General features: G+C 45.8%; 1 protein-coding gene across 3 annotated transcripts in view; it reads left to right on the top strand.

Moving 5' to 3' along the window:
* npnta (nephronectin a) overlaps positions 1 to 18,056 on the top strand; it is a 46,330-nt gene that overhangs the window by 24,186 nt on the left and 4,088 nt on the right. For all 3 annotated transcript variants that reach the window (XM_079729590.1, XM_079729589.1, XM_079729591.1), the window contains 5 exons: positions 2,675 to 2,794; positions 5,479 to 5,598; positions 7,608 to 7,742; positions 8,144 to 8,266; positions 9,944 to 10,474. In XM_079729590.1, the coding sequence (XP_079585716.1) occupies positions 2,675 to 2,794; positions 5,479 to 5,598; positions 7,608 to 7,742; positions 8,144 to 8,266; positions 9,944 to 10,474 (1,029 nt within the window). The remainder of the gene's footprint in view (positions 1 to 2,674; positions 2,795 to 5,478; positions 5,599 to 7,607; positions 7,743 to 8,143; positions 8,267 to 9,943; positions 10,475 to 18,056) is intronic.

Below are 18,056 nucleotides of genomic sequence, written 5' to 3'. Positions count from 1 at the left end.
CACAATTTTTTACACATAGATCCTTTCATAAACATAAACCCACGCATACTCACACAGTCACACTTTTTTTACACACCAACACATACATGTATTCACATACGCACACGCACATACACACAGATACACACACACAGAAGTACTCACCCCCCCTTCCCCAACCCGCACACTCATGCCTAATCTCTCTGTGTGATGGAGGCGTGTCAGGTATGCAGCAGAACAGAGCTCACTATCAGGGGTCTGAGGCCCTATAAATCTGTCCACACGTACGCATCACCTCTGTTGAGTCAGTCCAGTATTATGGAGGCCCGGAGGGCCAGGTTTACTGTAAGCCCCAGAGCCAGAGGCCCTCCACCTGCACCCTGCCCCACTCCGCGTTAAACATGTTATCTGTCATATCTCCGTCTCTCGCTTTCTTTCCTTTATTTTGTTATGGTGCTTTCCTTACCTCACTCGTATTATCTCTCTGTTTCCATCTCTTCCCCTTTCTCTCTCCCTTTCTCTCTCTCCCTCTCTCTCTCTCTCTCTCTCTCTCTCTCTCTCTATCACTCTTTCTCTCTCTCTCTCTCTTTCTTACTATCTCTCTCATGCTACTTACCTACTTACCTTGCTCTAAGTCTCTCTCTCTCACACTCCCTATATCCCTCCCTATCTCTTTCTCCCCCTCAACCTCTCTCCCCCTGACTCTCCCTCTAACCTCCCCCCTACTCCACTCTCCCTTGCAGTGTTATTTCTCCTTTCAGTCTGTCAGTCTCGGCCCCAGAGGCCCCTGGCTCTCTGATTGTTTGACAGGTGCTGATGGTCGTGTGAAGCGCTCACCGTCTGAGAATGCGCTCATGTTCAATAATCCCTAATTTACATAGAAAATAAATAGCACTTTTTGTTTTGGGCCGGACAAGCGGGAGCCATCCCATAGTTGTCTTGATGGACAATGTCATCTCATGGGTTCCCATGGTTACCGACAGGAATGCCTTCTTTTGTGTTGTTGTTGTGGTTGTTTTGGTTTTCTTTAGAGCAAATTTGTATCCACCTTCGTCTTCGCCCATAAAACTAGGGTTAGGGTTAGGGAATGAGGAACACCTTGTCTGGACCGCTGACTGACTCTGTATCGTATTCTTCAACAAGCTGTTTGAGCGCTTTAATTAATTAGAAGTTAAACTATTCTCGTAAGAACGAGGATGTGCTCATATATCAGCTAATTTCCCCAGAAGAGAGGGTGGGAAACGAGGAAATGATTTGAGACTAATTACTGACTTTATTACCAACTTTACTGGCTGAATGGTATTCAACTATTATAAAACCCTAGTAAGCAGCACCTAACAAATACTTAGCATACCTGCTTCAAGTGCTTCATCAGACAAGGCTAATTGTGTTTCAACCGATTTTCCTTGCTTAACATTCATTGATCAAGGCCTGTATTGGCGCTGAAAGAACACTTGACAATATCACAATTCATCAACAGACAGCTGCAGTCAAACTGATTGCTCGAAAACCTTTGCCAATAATAGTGCCTTGAATACCGCAGTCAAACTGTATGCAAATATTCTTTCTCCTTTCAAACTGACAGAAGGGAGAATCGTCTGCTCCAATTTTGGACTGGAAGTGATTTCTTGATGGGTGATTTGACAGATTGGCTATCCACCAATCACACATTGCCTACCATTTTGATGGACACTTACCTGCTTGGACATCCGCTGGGGACTGGAGTCTAGTACGAGTCTCTAATATGACAGGCATTCTGTCATTTTTCCAGCAACTCAACTGTCAGAACCGGAGAACTAGACAACTGAAATAATGTCCATTCTGAAATGAAATCCCATTCAAAAGCTAATAAAAGAAGATACATCTTAGATGAGCAATTTTTACTTAGTGAACATTAAATTCTTTCCTCAGTCTCTTGCAACTTCAACCGAACCATATTAAATCTGATCTTTATAGACACTCGAAGCGAAGGCTTTTCTAGGCACCGGACACGCTGTAGATCAAAGGTGACAGGTTGACAACTCTTTCAAGGACTTAACTGCAAAACAGGGCCAACCCCACAATTTCCAGGGGTTGTCAACTAAATGATTTATGATATCTCAGCCATCGGCGCGATTGACCCTACCCTATTATCTTGTATCCGGCGCAGGTAATTCACTGGTTTGTCACTTAACACCCCCCCGACGCCACGTTCATCACAGTGTTATCACAGAGGAAACCTCTGACATGTCATAACACCGCAATCCTATTGCATCTGCCACGACTTGTCCCTCCCCCACATCCTTCTCTTTCCTACACCTTCTCTTCCCCGCTCCTCATTCCTCCTTCCCTCTCCTGCTCCCCCCCCCCGACACCTACTCCTCTCTCCTGCCTCTCCTCAGCCCCTCCACCCACACCCCAACCACCTCCTCCCCTCTCCTCCCAGCCACTCCCAAATACCTCCACCTCTCTCCTGCTCCGCATCCTCCCCTCCCCTCCCACTTCCTCCCCCGCCCACACACCTGAACCCTAAACCTTAATGGATGGAGGGTGTGTTTGGGGAGGAAGGAGCCATTTGACCCCTTGACCTCCCTCCCCTCCCCCCTTATTGACGAGTTCTGGAGCCGCTGTCGCCTCTTGTTTTTCACACCATAAGGTGTTCATCAATTATTTGTTCCCCCTCTCTCCCTGCCTCCCTGCCTCTCTTGCCCTGCAGACCTGAACGAGTGTGGCCTGAAGCCGAGGCCCTGTAAGCACAGGTGCATGAACACCTACGGGAGCTACAAGTGCTACTGCCTCAACGGCTACATGCAGATGCCTGACGGGACCTGCGGAAGTAAGTCTCTGGACCTAGGGCTTACCGTTCTCTCTCTCTCTCTTACCCTCTGTCTCTCACTTTCTCTTTCACACTCTCTAACTATATCGCACTCTTCCACTCTCTCACTCTCTCTCTCTCTATCAATCTTTCACCCTCTCACTCTCTCTCTCCCTCATGCCTGCATACCTCACACAATTATTTTCTTGTCTTTCCATATCTTGGTTTCTCTCCCGCATTCTGTCTCTCTTTTCCTCTACCTTGCTGTCACTCCTTCTGTTTCTCTATATCTGTTATTTTTCCTGTCTCCCTCGTTCTCTCCCGCACATTCTGGCTTTTGTTTTTTTCTCCCTTTCTCTATCCTTCTCCTTTAGTATTTCCCCCTCTCTATCCCCCTCTTCCTCTGTCTGTCGGTCTGTCTGTCTGTCTGTCTGTCTGTCTCTCTCATTGACTCTCTCTCTCTCTCTCTCTCTCTCTCTCTCTCTCTCTCTCTCTCTCTCTCTCTCCTCTCTCTCTCTCTCTCTCTCTCTCTCTCTCTTTCTGTCCCCTTGCGCCAGCAGCATGCTGGACACACGCTTCGTTATGGCGCCTCTTAGAGCTGGATGCCTACACAGGGCAGTGCTAATGACAGCCACTCCTCATAATGAAACACATTTGCACACCGCTGGAAGTGCCTCTGACAGCGGCCTCATAAGCGCCTGATTGAACGTTTCAATTAAAGCGCTCCGCGTTCTGATCACTCATCAGCTGGGAGCCGCTCAGGGGTCCTGATAAAAACACCTGCAAAGAATAAAACTTCAAAAATAAATGGATATTGGTTCCAAAGCTTTGAGGTTTACTCTTGTGCTGTATTGGCAGGTCTCACCAATCCTATCATGATTAAAGGAGATGGTGTCTTTCTGTACATGAATTATATTTGGCTCCTTTTCCTCTAAATTATTTGTATTCGATTTGTTCCCCACCATCTGAACAGCCTGACTTTAAATCCATATCGTCAGGGGCATAAAAAGGAAGAAGAAAACTAAATAAATTCCTACTTTTAAATCACACAAATTTCTTCCCAATTTCTTCCACCACGGAATGACTTTGAATCTTGTCATGTAAAAAGAAAATCGTTTCCCCAGCGCCGTTTCCCACAATGCTGTTGTGGCGGCGGTGATGGTGTATGATGATAGTGTAAAACACCACTTCCACTCACTCCTCTCCTCTCTCCCGTTTGGATCGATAGATCACTGTAGCATTTAATCAGGGCCCTTTGCCTCTCTCACCCAAAAAAGAAAGATGGAAATAAAACACACACACACAATGGAGTGAGAGCCAGAGTGCCTGCAGTGAGGGGAGGCGAGCAAGAGCCGCCGCAACCGCCGCAGAGGCAGTAGCAGCAGCAGCAGCAGTAGCAGCAGCAGCAGCAGTAGCAGCAGCAGTAGCAGCAGCAGCAGCAGTAGCAGCAGCAGTAGCAGCAGCAGTAGCAGCAGCAGCAGCAGTAGCAGAGGCAGTAGCAGCAGCAGCAGCAGTAGCAGAGGCAGCAGCAGCAGCAGTAGCAGCAGCAGTAGCAGCAGCAGCAGCAGTAGCAGAGGCAGTAGCAGCAGCAGCAGCAGTAGCAGAGGCAGCAGCAGCAGCAGTAGCAGCAGCAGTAGCAGCAGCAGCAGCAGCAGCAGTAGCAGAGGCAGCAGCAGTAGCAGCAGCAGCAGCAGTAGCAGAGGCAGTAGCAGCAGCAGCAGCAGTAGCAGAGGCAGCAGCAGCAGCAGTAGCAGCAGCAGTAGCAGCAGCAGCAGCAGTAGCAGCAGCAGTAGCAGCAGCAGTAGCAGCAGCAGCAGCAGTAGCAGAGGCAGTAGCAGCAGCAGCAGCAGTAGCAGAGGCAGCAGCAGCAGCAGCAGCAGCAGCAGCAGCAGTAGCAGCAGCAGCAGCAGCAGCAGCAGCAGTAGCAGAGGCAGCAGCAGCAGCAGCAGCAGCAGCAGCAGCAGCAGCAGTAGCAGAGGCAGCAGCAGCAGCAGCAGCAGCAGCAGTAGTAGCAGCAGCAGCAGCAGTAGCAGCAGCAGCAGCAGTAGCAGAGGCAGCAGCAGTAGCAGCAGCAGTAGCAGAGGCAGCAGCAGCGGGTTTAATTTCCTGGCTGTGGTTTGAGGATATTGAAAGAGGCAAGAGAAATGTGCTCCTTCGGGGCACTCGAGTTTCCCATGAGCAGCGGGCAGCGGTGCAGGGAAACAATGTGTTGATGGAGGAGGTGAGGGCGGGAAACGCTTTGGTCTGCTCTGGAGGGCAGGGAGGGTCTAGTGTGGGTCAGGGTGACCGTGAGAGCAGGAGGAGGAGGAGGAGGAGGAGGAGGAGCAGGAGGTGAAGGAGAGAAATAAGTGTGAGACACTCAGGGAGTGAGTGGCTCGCAGGATATTATGTGAACGTCATATTATTCAATGAAGTCTGAACACAAGTGTGTATATATGTGCACAATGATATATACGAGAGAGAAAGAGATAGGAAATGAAAAATAATAATATATATATAAAATATATATATTTGCCCTTTTCTATGTGGAAGAGAGCTGCAATATATATACATATATATATATATATATATATAGAGAGAGAGAGAGAGAGAGAGAGATTTCGGTAAAGCTGAAAATGTGCTATAACTCCATGACATGTAAAACCCTAACTCTGTGTTGTGGCATGTGTGCTGTTTTGCTCTCTCCCCCCCCCCCTCCCCGCCAGGTGCCCGTACGTGCGGCATGGCCAACTGCCAGTACGGCTGCGACGTGTCCAAGGGGGAGGTCCGCTGTCAGTGTCCATCGCCAGGGCTACAGCTGGGGCCCGACGGGAGGACCTGCGTGGGTATGTCCTGCTTCATCATCCCTCACAGCTCCGTACCTCCATGAAGGGCTCGGCCCCGCTGGAGCCAGAGGGGGCCGGTGGTGGGTGGCCCGCCGGGCTGCCAGAACAGAACAGAAAAGGCGAGGTTATAGGATTAGAATCATAGTGATGCTCTAATCATCACTATGAATCTGATCCATCACTATGATTCTAATAAACACGCTTTTCATAAGGGTGTTTATATTGCACCCTTATGAAAAGCGAGAGTGATTAAATGCAAGGAAAAATAGTGATTAGCGATGATAAATATGTCAACAGAAGCGTCTGTTGTCATGGAATGAAAGGAATTTTCTCTTGAAGAAAATGAATATGTGATAAACAGAAGCCCAGAGCATGGTAAAACAGTATGCAAACCAAATGGATTATATTCCTCACCAACCAAAATACATCCAAAATCCTAAGATTCTTTCAGAGACAGACTGGCAAGTAGCACATTTATGCAGAGTTCACTGTCACCCTGAGCTTCACCAACTGACGATGCTCAGTGGAGTGTGGTTCCCTTCTGGGTGAGATCACACCACCTACCACATCTACATGCCATCTTGGATCTTCCCCCTTTGTTCCTCTTCCACTTTGCATTTAAATCAACCAGGTACTCAACGCACAGACGGAAGGGTACAAATTGAGGCAGTGACCCCAGTGTCAGGTTTAAATACAGGGTGTCCTGGAGCTGACTGTTAGGGGGGGTCTGTGGTCCCTGCTTGTGAGTGGGGGGAGGCGGGGGGCGGGGGGACTGAATCAGCCACAACATTAATCTCAGACAATGGAAGAGAGCTACAGGAGCCCCAGGCACTCAGCTGGCGAAAATACAAAACAATATGAAAACTGGAACCATTATTTTTGTTGGTGACAGTTTCTGTGTATCCTGTGAATCTAAGTGCTTAGCCACAGTGAAGCAGGCCACTTCAGCATGTTAGTATTAACATCATGGTCACCAAGGTTACCCTCAGGATATATCAACATATAGATGGAAGTGCAATATCAAAAAAATAGAGCTTTTGTCAAGCCTTGCCTTGAAAGACAACTTTGTTCAGAAGGTTTTTACCATGAAAGAATTCTTCACCAAAATAAAAACTGAGACACTCTATCGATATATCAATAAACAGTCTATTCATCTGGATAGACTAGGTTAGATGTTGTTTAAACTGTTGTGAGAGACTCTGGGGAAGCCACTGTCATCTGCTTTAGGTTCAAGCTACGGGCGTATAGGTTAAAGATAACCCGCAGGTCAAAAGCTGGCTGCGTTAGCTGCGGGCTGAACACTTATGCTACACACAGATACCGCCATGCAGATACACATCTACACATAGATATGTAGCTACATCGCTTCCTGCAACCACAAAGCGCGTCTATGTTCAAACCGGCAGTAGATTGAGGATGAGATAACCATTAGCATAAATCAGCGCAACATGTTGAGAACATGCTAATTATAACGTCAACGTCAACTTCAGCATTCATTATGCACGGCGTTGACCTCTGGGTCAGACCCCTCTGAACTAAATTAATTGCCTGGTTAAACCAGACTCTGCATTTTGTTCCGTCGTCGGGAGAGGAAGAAAAAGTAAATAAATAGGAGAGACGTCCCCACGGGCTCCACCTCTGACTGACTGTGTCTGAGATTCACCGTCTAAGGTGGAAGTCTCCTCTCCCACTCCAGGTGCTAAATATTTATGTCCCGGTGTGGGGCCCCTAGAGGTGATCAACATTAAAGCCAATAGAGGGAGCTTCAATAATGAATCAAAGCATTGTTCAGGGTAATTCCAGGGAATATATGACCTGATACAACCCGCCGTGTTCATAAATGAATACAGATCAAGGGTGGAAAGGGAAGGTCATGCACTCCAAAGCACGCTACCTTCCAGGGGGTTTATTTGGGATATGTATTAGCATTTCAAAAACTGTGTTATTTGTTGGAGTTCTTAAGCCCTTCCTTGCCAACACGGTAAGACCAAGTGCTGTTGTTGTTTCAGACGTGGACGAGTGTGCCACGGGGATAGCGGTGTGTCCCCGCTTCAGGAAGTGCATCAACACGTTTGGGAGCTACATCTGCAAATGTCACGAAGGGTTCGACCTGCAGTACATCGGCGGGAAGTACCAGTGTCGAGGTAGGCCTACTGTGTTACTAACACCACTGGAACAGCGTGACCTGGGTTCAGGGTTCAAAGGGTCCCGGTTCAGACTTGCTGCTTACATGGAAGGGGCTGTGTATATATTATGTTTCAGTAATAAATAGATGTGATTTAAAATTACAGTAAAAATAATAAGGGTTATGACTCTTTCCTAAAAGTCTTGGAAGAGTAAAATGTAACCTTTAAGGTCTGAACTTTTTTGGAATTTTAACATCACCCAAAAACATGTTTTCAGGCTAACCAATAATGCTAGATATTCTGGTGGTTCTCTGCCTCCGGTGAGCTCTCTGCATCTGGAGGAGCAGGGAGGTGCAGGAAGCAGTGTGAACAAACAACCCGGTATTGTCTGGTGAACTTTTGTTCTGACCGCTTTTCAGATGTGGATGAGTGCTCTTCAGGCCGGAGCGACTGCGGGAGCTACGCTACATGCTACAACACGCCGGGGTCCTTTAAGTGCAAATGTAAAGGCGGCTACGGGGGGATGGGCCAGTACTGCAAACGTAAGCATTCAACCCTCTTGGTTCCCATGCCCACGGGGGAAACTGGTTCGCCACCTATTTTCCGTTCTCTTTATTTCTCTTTCATTATTCATCCCTTTCTTGCTTTCTTTCTTTCTCTCCCTCTCTTCCTTTCTCTTTCTTTCTCTTTCTCTGTCTTCCCAATGGTTGTAAGAAGAAGTGAAGAGGTGTAGTCCAAGATGTAGTCGGAGCGGTGGCAGACCGGCGTTCCCGATCTCAGAACCCACAGTGTTCAGACCTTTCTGTGTTCTGTGTTTCGCTGGTTCATCATGTCGGACAGCCATTACAGCTGTCCAACATGATAAACCAGTGAAACGCCTTAATGGACCAAATCCCCCTAGAAATGACATGTGTTATGTTTCAAGGCAAGCAACATACCCTCGTTTCTTTCCTTCTGATGACTCTGTCGCGTCTCAGCTCCGACAGTAATGATTTTTTTAGATGGTGGATGTTGCTTTTCCCTGCCAGTTTGTCCTCAAGGCCAGCATGTCTCGGACTCTCTCTCATTCGCTCTCTCTCCACCCCCCCTCTCTCTGTCTCTGTCTCTCTCTCTCTCTCTCTCTCTCTCTCTCTCTCTCTCTCTCTCTCTCTCCCCTCTCTCACTATGTCTCTATCTCTCTCCCTCTCTCTCTCTCTCTTTCTCTCTCTCTCTCTCTCTCTCTCTCTCCCTCTCCCCCTATGTCTCTCTGTCCCCCTCTCTCTCTCCCCCCTTCTCTCACTATGTCTCTATCTCTCTCCCTCTCTCTGACTCTCTCTCTCCCCCCCTCTTTCTCTCTCTCTCTCTCTCTCTCTCTCTCTCTCTCTCTCTGTCTCTCTCCCCCTCTCTCGCTCCCTCCCTCACTATGTGACACATCTCATAAACCCTGGTCCCCTCCCATCACTGGTGTGTTTGCCACAGTCTAAATTATTCACGATTATTGTTTCCACGGATTCTTAATCAGAAGACGTATAAAATAAAAAAAAGTGCAAGGCCAATCCGTCTGGCACAGCGACCCCCCCCCCCCCCCCCTGTCAGTCCCGCCATTAAACACTGCAGAGCCCCCTACAGAGCCCCCCGGCAATGGCTCACGCAATTGGTCACCTGCCCAAAGGGTGTAAAACAGAAGTGCTTTAGGAACCGGGGCTACGAGCTATGAGCTATCTGTGTATCGGATATCAAAGCCTGCTTCCCCACGTAACCTAAGAGCACGCTGAGTTCCATCCCCGTTCCCCTCATCCGTCCTCACTCCCCAAGCCCCCCTCTGAGTTTCCTACCCTCTCTCCCCCTCATTCTACTCTCTGGAACCTGAAGAATGTTCCGGTGTGCAGGAACAATAGGAGGGAAGATATTAGGGCACTGAGGACAGCAGCAAAGTGAGGGGGAGATTTTAAAGGCTGTCTTAAGCAGACAGCCTTTAACACCACAAAAAGCCTGCAGGGAAGGCATCGCAAATCAAGGCAGAGTGAAGCCTGTATGAAAGTCAAGGTGTTATAACTATGTTACATCTGATGACACCTTTTAATGATAGCAGCGACTGAATCAAGTTCTTCTCAGGGGAGGGTGAATCTGTAATCTGAGGAAATCTTTTTGGCCTTTCTGTATAAACTTTAAGAACATTACAGTACAGCCCATTCACCTTCGCATATTTCCCTCCATCTTTATTCCCCTGATCCCTGCAGCCGTGCCCAAGGTGTTCATCTCCCCCGGAAGACCCGGGACCCCACCCCCGAACCACCACAACCACCTGCCCGACGTGGACCAGCGACGGACCACCACTACCCTCCGCCCGCCGGTGACGCCTAAGAGAATACCCTACGTCAAACCCAGGACCACCACCATCAGCACCACCACCACCACAACCACCACCACCACCACAAAGTCATCCCCTCCAAAGAGGGTCACCCCGATGAGACACAAGCCCCTGGTTCCCACCCGGAGGCCCTTCATTCCCACCCGGAGGCCCGTCATTCCCACCCGGAGGCCCGTCATTCCCACCCGCAGGCCGCCGGCGGTCCCCCACAAGCCCTACGTGCCGCCCAGGCGGCTGCCGGCAACGTCGCCCCCGGCAACTGCACCACCTCCGCCACCACCCCCACCTCCCCTGGCCCCCAAAGTACCCACGGTGGCCCCGACCAGGCGGGCCCTGCCGGCCACGCCCGTAGACAACAGCATCGGGAAGGAGGTGACCAGGCAGAGAGGAGACGTCCACAGTAAGAGCTCCTTTCCTTGTTGCACATTTCAGTCATGAAAGGCGTGGTTTCCTTATGTAAAGTATATCGTAGTCTTTAACCTCTTGTAGGGCGTTTTTTATTGTTTTGTTTTTTAATAACAACAGTGAATAATGTATGAACAGGTACTCATTGTATTGTCCACAACACTTCAAATACTTATTGCTTATTCTTATGTGTTGCTAATAATGCAGTTTTTGAATCCGCAGAATGTAACATATCTGAGTAAGTAGGGCATTAATGTGTAAGGCTTGAATCCAATAGACAATTGTAGTTCAAGCCTAGTGTTGGCTGGCGTTATTCAAGTAGTGCATCTATTTCACATTTCCGCAGTAATCAGTCCTAGGAAAAAGCAAAGGGCCATCCTTCATAATTTGCATAATGTGCATATGGGGGCCATTAAAATATAATATCTTGAAGGTTTCAATTAAACATTTATACTGGCCCGATGGCAATTTGCATATTTCAATTATGAATGGCATTACTATTGTAATTCCAATACACCCATATGTATTATTAATATAACATTAACTAAAATATAAGATTAAAAGACTAAATACAGATAAAAGTAAGGACACATCAAACCTTATAGTAATTTCAGTTTTGAAAGGGCTCTTATTTGGATGCACTTGATTTTCTTTTAATTAACCATTATCAACTCAAGAAATCATGCTTTACTAATCAGAAATAGTAAGGCATAAAGCAATACAATTAGACTGTTTTGCCACCTGTTGGATCCTTTACTTCATAATGTTCTTGGCGACAGCATGCAGAGGGACTAGTATGTAAACACGTCCAGTCCGACGTGCTGTTCATCCATCTGTCAAGATACAATCTCTGATTGCTCTTACACCAATTAGATTTAAAAAGTGTTTATCCTTCTACTGAATCAACAGTTGCTTCATCAAAGCCAAAAAGCTTAATGCATGCCTGAATCAACATTTTTGTAACTAGATAAGGGAAGCCTAAGAAGTTATCGTTTATTTCCAACCTTGGTACGAGATGTTAACTTACGAACATTTAGGGTCATAGTGTGACAAATAGTTGAATGTATTTGTTTTTTATATTCAGGAAGCACAACCAAACACATACCATTCCTGTATTCTGATTGGTTGAAATTAGAACCAAGATGTGTTACTTGCCATTGCTACACCGTATATATGACGACTGCTAGCGGTTTGGGCTGCAGTACTCTATGTTTCTCCATAGACGGAGCTGTTACTGAGTTTAGATGGTTGGTGTTGGGTTACTCTTTAAAAGACTGTAATCTGAACGATGTAAACTGGAGCACTGATGTCATGATGAGCTCATTTCTGTCATCAGCCTGCATGCAGTAAAATTAACCTCCAACAGGCTGTGTGTGTGTGTGTGTGTGTGTGTGTGTGTGTGTGTGAGATTGTGTGTGTGTGTGTCTGTGTGTCTATGTGTGTCTGTGCATGCGAGTGTGCGTGCATGTGTGTGTGTGTCTGTGTGTTTGTGAAACGTGTTTGTGTTGCTCTTCATCTAATCCTAAAAAAAAACGTTTCGCTAGTCACCGCCTTCAGGTGACCACTTATTTTCCAACTCTTGAAAAGCCATTTGTTAAAAACCTTCAAGTAGACTCAAAATAATAGGGACCCAATGATTAGTCTACAGGATTGTTCGTCTTTTCCTCGACTAGCCGTGTTGTTTCTTGGTCAGGCAACCATTCACAGAGCCTGGTTAGTGCACAGAAACCAAGGACTCACAGAAGGCATCAAAGCCCCCTCACACAGTTCCCCTTGGACCTGATCCCAAAATGGGAGAGCACAAACGGGTGTTGGATGTGAGAAACGGTGACTCCAAGTCACTTGGCCAGGCAGCGGCAACATCGTTAAGAACCAAGAATGGCAGGAGGAATATTTAACGAACAACTGTCTGCCACAACAGAGACGTCAATCCAGGGCTGCTTGATTAATAGGATCCCTGACTTCTCTCCTGAGATTTTGTCATTAAGATGTGAGACCAGTAAAATCCTAGAGTGAATGGTTGGTAGAGTCTATCAAACCGCTTTACTATTAAACTAGAATACGTGAGGCATGTCAGAAAAACGAGCTTTGCATTTAATGTGATTTGGAAGTATAAGAGACACTTCCTGTTCTACTTTTACGTGTTAACAAACATTTAGACAGTGCAGATGTCAAAGTAACCCGACTTTTATGCAATAATTGTGATTTCTCGGTCACTCTAAATAATTGAGCCATCTATTACCCATCTCTATAAAAAATAGCTCACGGCAAATTATTGCTTCGCCGCAAGTCTCTGTGAAAAGAGTGTTTTCGTAAAATGTCAACGTGTGTCAAAGACAAATCGAAACCTCAGGGAACACGTCTGCTAAACAGAAGGTCTCTCCAGGCTCTGCTCACTGCACTCCTACAATCTTCTCCGCCAGTCTGTTGAAATGACTGGAGAATAGAGGCAGCCTTTCCAATGGATTAAAGCTTGTTTGCTTGTCAACCCAGCAGCATGAGGAGAACCCCCCCCGGAGCTTAAAGCCTTGTCGACCTTACGAACATTTGCCCTGCAACAAACACGAAGAGGTCAAAAGGCAAGCTCACAGGACAGCGAGGCAATCTGGAGGAAAATCACATTCATCCACTTTGTTTTCGAAGCGCAGTGCAACAAAGAAGAGAGGCTATTTGTGGACACCCATGCGCTCCAGATTGCTATCACAGTGTCTGGTAGCAAGTGTGTTTAAAGTGTGATTAATGCAATTCCTTCAGCCTAAATACAGGGGCTACTTTGGCTTGATTGAACGGAGGGCAAAGAAAGTGTTGTTTTGGTCATTTGTCAGTGTTTGCTGTCCGGACACTTAGACATTAGAGTTGGCAAGCAGACAGCCCAGGTATCATTCAATCGAGATCACATCAGAGTACATGAAGCTAAGAAATGGATGTATGTTTTGATAATTTATTACCAATTCAATCAGTTTTAATACGTTTTTGCAGCTGGGATTTTGAGTTGTTTCATACACACATGGACGCACACACACATATGCACACATACACGCAAACGCACACACACACACAAACACACACGCACACACACGCACACACACACACACACACACACACACGCACATGCACACACAGACATTCACACAAACCCACACATACACACCGAGCTGGATGCCTGGGATTACTGGAGAGTCTGGTGCGAGCCTGTGACCTCTCCACTTCCAGATTCCTCAGACAGCCAGACCACCTCTCTGAGCTCTGGGGTCCGTGGTCTGGGGGGACCTGGACACCCGCACACACACACACACACACACACACACACACACACACACACACACACACACACACACACATACACACACACACACACACACACAAACTCTTCTTCCTCTGATAGATATCACTGAAGAGGCTCATGTTAGACACTGGAGGAGTTTAACAGAGTTCAAGCACAGTTTACAGCTTGTAAATGAAGACTGACCGAATTAGACTGATTTTCTAAGAAGGGCTCGTTAAAGGCTTTTATATAATTTTATTTTGTTTCCTTCCATCTTCTCTCCATCTTTTTTGATCGCTCGTATCTAAAATAAATTCTGTGAATGTATCTTTAAAAATAAGAATTTCCATTTTCAGTAATGAAGTAATAATATGAAAAACTATTTGTGGTATTGAAACATCACCCCGTGCGCCGTGTATAACGGTGGGAGAGCCAAGTGGCCGCTTGGCAGTCGGAGAGCGTGGCTAAAGAGCATTAGGTTTAACCCCTGACGGCTCACATCCATAAGCTGGTGGGCAGAGCCCTGCGTTGCCGCCCCACTCAGCATTGGCTGTGCGGCTTGAGTCGTTTCAAAACAGTGTGAGTGAGGAAAGCGCATTCACGATGCAGTTCATTAGTTCCACATCGTTAACATATTCGTTTTCATGCTGTGGGGGGGGGGGGGGGGGATTAAACTTTGTTTTTTCGGTTGTATATTAATGAACCCTGTCGTGATGGTGATTTAATGGGAGTAGTGAAGAGCTAAAGTTTAGCTTGGATGAAATGACTCAGGTCCTGTGGTCATTTAGAGTCATCAAGCCACAGGATTTGGATTGTACTCCACTAAAACCTCCAAAATGTTTTTTTCGGGGATCCATTCACTTCCAAGGTAGTCAAATAGCATTAACTTTAGTTCTACAAATCAGACTTGAGATAATAATGTCATGTCTGAAAGCAGGCCAGCTCAAATCTGGATAAACGGGGGGCTTCGCTGTCATTCGCTTCGCTGACATTCGCTTCTTATTTATTTTCGACCAAATCATTTTTTGCTGGAGGCGTCGACAAACATTGTCAAGCAATAGTAGACTAGTAATAGTGTCTGTAAAGATTTTCGATTGAACACTGTGAAGACTGGCCAGTGTAGAAATACGATTCCACTTCCGAAAGCTTCATCTACTCGGAAAAAGTTTTGGAAATCGAAGTTTTGGAAAACAAAACAGAGAACTAGGTGTAATTCCGCCTCTTTCAGTTGTGACCCCAGCTTTTTGCCGCCTCCCCCCCAGAAGTTCTGCTACGAAATAGTAGGACTAGCCTGGGACCCCGATTAATCTGCGAGCTCATGTTGTGTTTGCTCATCTCATCTGCTTCTGGCCCCCGCCTGGAAAGAGAAGACTCAGCCAATCACAACAATATGGTCGAGCCAATCACAACAATACAGGGCGGGTTTCATACGTTGACCGTACAGAAGTGGGTTCTATGGGAGCGCCATTGAGGCATTTTCATAAACAACCAAGATGGCTGCCACTGATATATCACACGTTTTGTTGCTCTGATTGGTTGTCGGTCCTTCCAATTGCTTCCAGAGGCATTTTGGTCTGCGCATGTAGATAACGTACTTCGGAAATAGAAATTGAACTGAGCTGTTCCTGACTAATACGCATTTGCGAGTTGGTGTTGTGCAGGACTGCAGGGGCTGAGATAATGTTATCTGGGGTAGAGCATTGTGAATTTCCTTGTAAAAAAAAGGGTAATTTCTTGCTAAAGTTCATTTCATGATTTGGTTTTTGCTTCAGTGAGATATAGTTTGTTTTGCTGAATCCTTTATGTGACGCAGATTTATATTTATTCTCCTTTCTTTAATTCTATTCTCCACAATCTCTACACAAAATTCTACCCAATCTCCAATTATTTCCATTTCGGATATTTCTTTAATGGTTTGTTTTCATGCTTTGTGTTGTAACATAGACTACGTTATGTTCCAAGTGAATTCTCTAAGATTTTCACCAGAGTGGTTTAAAGACCATAATACATGCTCCTTAAAATTCTCTTCTCTGCACTCATTTAGTTTTGAGTTGCTTTGTTCTCTTCTGTCTTCTTTCTATAATGATGTCAGCCAATTTACCTTTTTCCCTTTTCTAGTTTGATCATAAAGCCTACCAAGTTCTGTTGGACCTCCATGTTTCATGATATACTATTTAAATTTGTAAAAAAAAAAAAAAAAAGCGATAACAGACTGACGTGAATGTTGAGGATAGTGCAGGTTATGAATAATATCCATTTTCACTTGGTGTAAAATGTCATGTTTCTCGAGTAGTCTCTCCTAAAACTCACAGCCAACCCAGTCCTCGTCATTTTTTATACCATATTTGTATCAACCATCTGTTTAAGGACACATATGTTGGGTCCATTTTAAAGTGACGTTTTAGCTTCAGCTAATGAGAGCTGCTGACGGTAATTATTCTTCTGAGCCATCACTCCTCTTGCAAAAATTGGCAGTGAAATATTTAATAAAGTCTGGAGAGATTCTGGGAGTAGATAATCACACATACACACCCCCCCACACACACACACGCACGCACGCACGCACACACGCACACACACAAACATGCTCACACATTCATTCATGCTAACAAACATGCTCACACAGAAAAACACACACACACACACACACACACACACTCAAACATTCAATCACGCACACACACATGCTCACACAAAAACACACACACACAAACACACACACACACAAACACACACACACACAAACATGCTCACACATTCACTCACACACACACACACGCATGCTGTCACATACAAAGAAATGCAGACACATTCACTCACATGCACACACACAGATATGCACACACACTCAGACACACACAAACATATGCAGAAACATTCACTCACACACACACGCACACACACACACACACACACACACACACACACACACCGCATCCTGTTTAGACATTGTGTTCTTTATGAGGATGGAGAAGAGAAGTGGGGACAGTAAATCTCGGGGTCTTGACCCTGCCGTGTGTACAGGGAATCTCTCTGCAGACAGGAACCCATTAACCTTCGCAGGGAGATGTGATCTATCCTTGAACACGGTGAATGAACTGCGGGTGTCGCTCCAACGCTGCTTCCTAGCTACACACCAAGGCCAATGCAGCCTCACAAAGAGATGTAGTAAGGAAATTGCAAGGTAAATTAAGCTATCCCGCAAGGGACCATGACTGGTGTGCAATTGTTTTTTTGTGGAAGTCGTCTAGAAATCAGATCCTTCTTCTTTTTTATATATATTGCAGCCATGGAACGTAACTTGACCATCTTTTAACCTTTCAACCGTTGAATTAACCTCCCCAGGATCAGCCAACCTTTAATTTGAACATCCTGGCCGGAGGGGCAATCGGTTGAATGACCTCAGAAGCTATTTCAGTTGTGTGTGTGTGTGTGTGTGTGTGCCAAGGTCCAATATTAAAAACAGTGCTTCAGCCAAACTGCTCCTGGAATTCAAACCATGATATGATGTCGACGTTATTTTAATTGAGTCTTAAGCGTGTGAGGTCTTTAGCCCATTCATTTTACAAGATTTTAAAAAGGACCCTCATGAATGTAATCCAATAAATGCTGACCAAAAAAATGTAATCCAGGGGTTATGTACTTATGGTGTTGCTTTAATGGAGGTTGTGTTTGTGCGTGTGCATATTTACCTACCAACTTTTTACTGCATTTTTGATACAGCATTGCCCCAGAAAGCATTCCAGCTGCTGTCTCATCACTTTTCCAAACTTCAGTTTTTGTAAGCGAACAGAACACACAGTAATTTGGTAGTGGAATTGTAGAGAGAAAGAGAGAATTTTGTGCGCGTCTATGCAGATAGCAGGTGTGGCAGTCAGTCCTCATGCTAAATGTTCTTCAGCAGAATCAGCACAACAAAGTAATTTTGACAAATGATGTCAGTAATGGATGTTTTAGCGGAGCCAGGAGAGATGGTTATGATGCTTTGATCTAACAGACAGTGTTTTCCTTTAACAACCATCTCTAAATGGCCTTTTCACTGTTTATGAATCTACTACCTGGTTCTTGTCCCTATTCTTCTTCTGCTACAGTTAAATGTACTTTATTAACCGCAGATGGCTGCTATAGTTGGAAGTACAGCAACACAATTCATAGAATCAAATTATAGACACATTTAAAATAAGACTAAGAAGAAAACATAAATAGAAAACAATATATCTTTATATGAGCTACGAGAAGCAGAATCATAAACGCAACGTGAATGTAATAGCAGACACTCCAGACGTTGACGCATGGATTGCGCTGTAATTGC

This window comes from Pollachius pollachius, assembly GCF_949987615.1.
Source record: "Pollachius pollachius genome assembly, chromosome: 2".
Taxonomy (NCBI): domain Eukaryota; kingdom Metazoa; phylum Chordata; class Actinopteri; order Gadiformes; family Gadidae; genus Pollachius; species Pollachius pollachius.
Note: the sequence above shows the minus strand (reverse complement) of the source record. Positions and strands in the feature narration are given on the sequence as shown.